Raw genomic sequence first — 1994 nt, 5'->3', positions numbered from 1 at the left:
TATAATTCCATAAAAAGTCATCACTGACGCCATAAATAAATGAAAAGTGGCAAATCGTACGTTTGTGAGCATAAACTCCTTGAAGAGCTCCGATGTGCGCGGGTCCGAATTGCCAGACGCAGGGTCAAACTGGCACAGCAAGTGCAGCCAGTTGGCCAACTCCTGCTGACGTTTCTCGATGAACTCCTTGTTGAACGAGCCCAGGAACTTCTTGGGCGGCAGCGCCGGGCAGCGATAGCCTTCGCTCGACAGCTATTTGTACCCATAACCGATATGATACATGTTAGTAACCTGTCTGATCCGTAGTGCAGGTTCCAGAGAGCTCCTCCAGGTTTAGTCAACTGAAATGCAGCTTATAGCGACGCGCACCTTGTCGTGGAAGTCCTTGAACTCGTGATAGCGGTGCTTAACGATGAACATGCCCTCAGGCACCTGGACCTGCACGAAGTAGACGGTGGTCTTGCTGCCATTGTGGCTCACGTTGTCGTGGCCCATGATGCCCACGAACTTGGGCCCGCGGTAGTCGTCCGGAGAGCTCATCTCTGCTTCCCCGCACTGGTACTAACAATTACTATTGGGAGAGGGCCGAGAAGCAGGAGATGGATGTCACCTTCGCCTCGCCTTCCTGTCTGGAGAATGCGACTGAGCTCAGGGCCCGAGACTCGGACTCGGTGAAGTGCTGTGGTTCGATTGTGCTGAGGCCACGTTGCAAAATGAGGGGACGAGCGACACTTGAGGTTTCTATGTGGTCTCTTCCGTCGCGCCAGCTGCGTCAAGCATCGAGCAACCGGAACACTAGCCCGAATCTGATTGGGCACTGAGTGCGGAGAGAGACGGGACGAGGAAGAGATCACATCTTACAACAGGTTTATGAAATAAGGAAGTCAACAAAAGACGTTCTTTTACAAATTACTGCATGCCACAAGTAAGGGTATGCCTCATAACAGGATTACTAAGCAGCAAACTGGTCAGCGCCTATCTGGCACCAGCGCTTCAAGCCCACACCGGCCGGGATAAGAAAATGGCGATGCTATGGCGACGCGACGGCCGCGCGCGACTCGACGCTGCCATCACAACGTGTGCGCCGCACGACGACACCAAGAGAGGCGACATCACAGAACGTTTGTCTGAAGCGTCGAGGCGCTGGCTTGCATGTCGTTATTCTCGCGGCGAGAATCGCGCCTCTGGCTTCCCATCGCCGCTGGCAGTGCAGCCAGCACGTTGAAGAGAGATGATGACGTATTTCTTCGGCTCCTTCTTGCCACTTGTGTGTATCTTTGTGTATTTTTTTGCGTGTGGGCGGCAGCGGACCATTAGCTCCGCACTGGCGTTGGTCCTACCTTTGTGGCGCAGCCCGGAATGGAGAACCCAGGTGTGCCCCGTTGGGCTGGCGCTGTACTGTCCAAGCGGAGCCAGGGCAAGGGCGAGCGACGCCATCGCGCCCTGCAATAGTGCGCCATCCTAGCATTTAACTCTTTCAGGCTAGCGCATCGAATATCAGTGGCAGCTCAATCTTTGCTAGGTGGATCCTACATACTTGAAGCTTGATTGATTAACTGTCGATGTATCCACCCTTGGACCAGGAGCATCATCATGCTACGCGACACTCTCTCCAAGGACGAACTCGTCCTTGGTGATCCTGGCGCTGTGCTGAACTTGCTAGACCTGCAGCCGACCTACTACACTAACTCTACATGTAGCAATTCCTGTGGCAGCGTGATGGTTCTTGCGTGCCGAGGAATCCTCGGATCACTTCCATTTCGAGGTCAAGTGCGACCTCGGATGTTTATGCCATCTTATCGGTCATATGACTGGTCAAAAATATTTGTAGCGAACTATTATTGGTCAAAATGAAAACCGTTTCAATCAGATCGAAATGCCAGAATTCAGCACAACGTCTTCGACCTCCTGGACATCATGCCGATGGCTGTCGCTCCGTCCTTCGACCCGCTGCCGACAGCCCCACGCGTTGCCATGCTGCCCACCACCAACGC

The 1994-nt window shown here is 53.7% G+C and overlaps 2 protein-coding genes across 2 annotated transcripts; both read right to left on the bottom strand.

Annotated features, from left to right (window-relative positions):
* Nucleotides 1–20: 20 nt before the first annotated feature.
* Nucleotides 21–540, bottom strand: PPTG_01127 (hypothetical protein; the record flags this gene model as incomplete). Its single annotated transcript, XM_008892720.1, has 3 exons — nt 21–23; nt 61–252; nt 370–540. The coding sequence occupies 3 exons, from the start codon at nt 538–540 to the stop codon at nt 21–23; spliced, it is 366 nt and encodes a 121-aa protein (XP_008890968.1).
* Nucleotides 541–851: 311 nt separating this feature from the next.
* On the bottom strand, nt 852–1522 carry PPTG_20853 (hypothetical protein). Its single transcript, XM_008893053.1, has one exon. It carries the CDS (start codon nt 1435–1437, stop codon nt 1159–1161), a length of 279 nt encoding a protein of 92 aa, XP_008891301.1. The 5' UTR covers nt 1438–1522; the 3' UTR covers nt 852–1158.
* Between the last annotated feature and the right edge of the window lie 472 nt (nt 1523–1994).

Source organism: Phytophthora parasitica (genome assembly GCF_000247585.1).
Source record: "Phytophthora parasitica INRA-310 unplaced genomic scaffold supercont2.1, whole genome shotgun sequence".
NCBI classification, from domain to species: domain Eukaryota; phylum Oomycota; class Peronosporomycetes; order Peronosporales; family Peronosporaceae; genus Phytophthora; species Phytophthora nicotianae.
This window is presented reverse-complemented; position numbering and strand designations above follow the sequence as displayed.

Coding starts and splice junctions, on each gene's coding strand:
- PPTG_20853 (XM_008893053.1), bottom strand. CDS start 1,437: ATGGCGTCGCTCGCCCTTGCCCTGGCTCCGCTTGGACAGTACAGCGCC.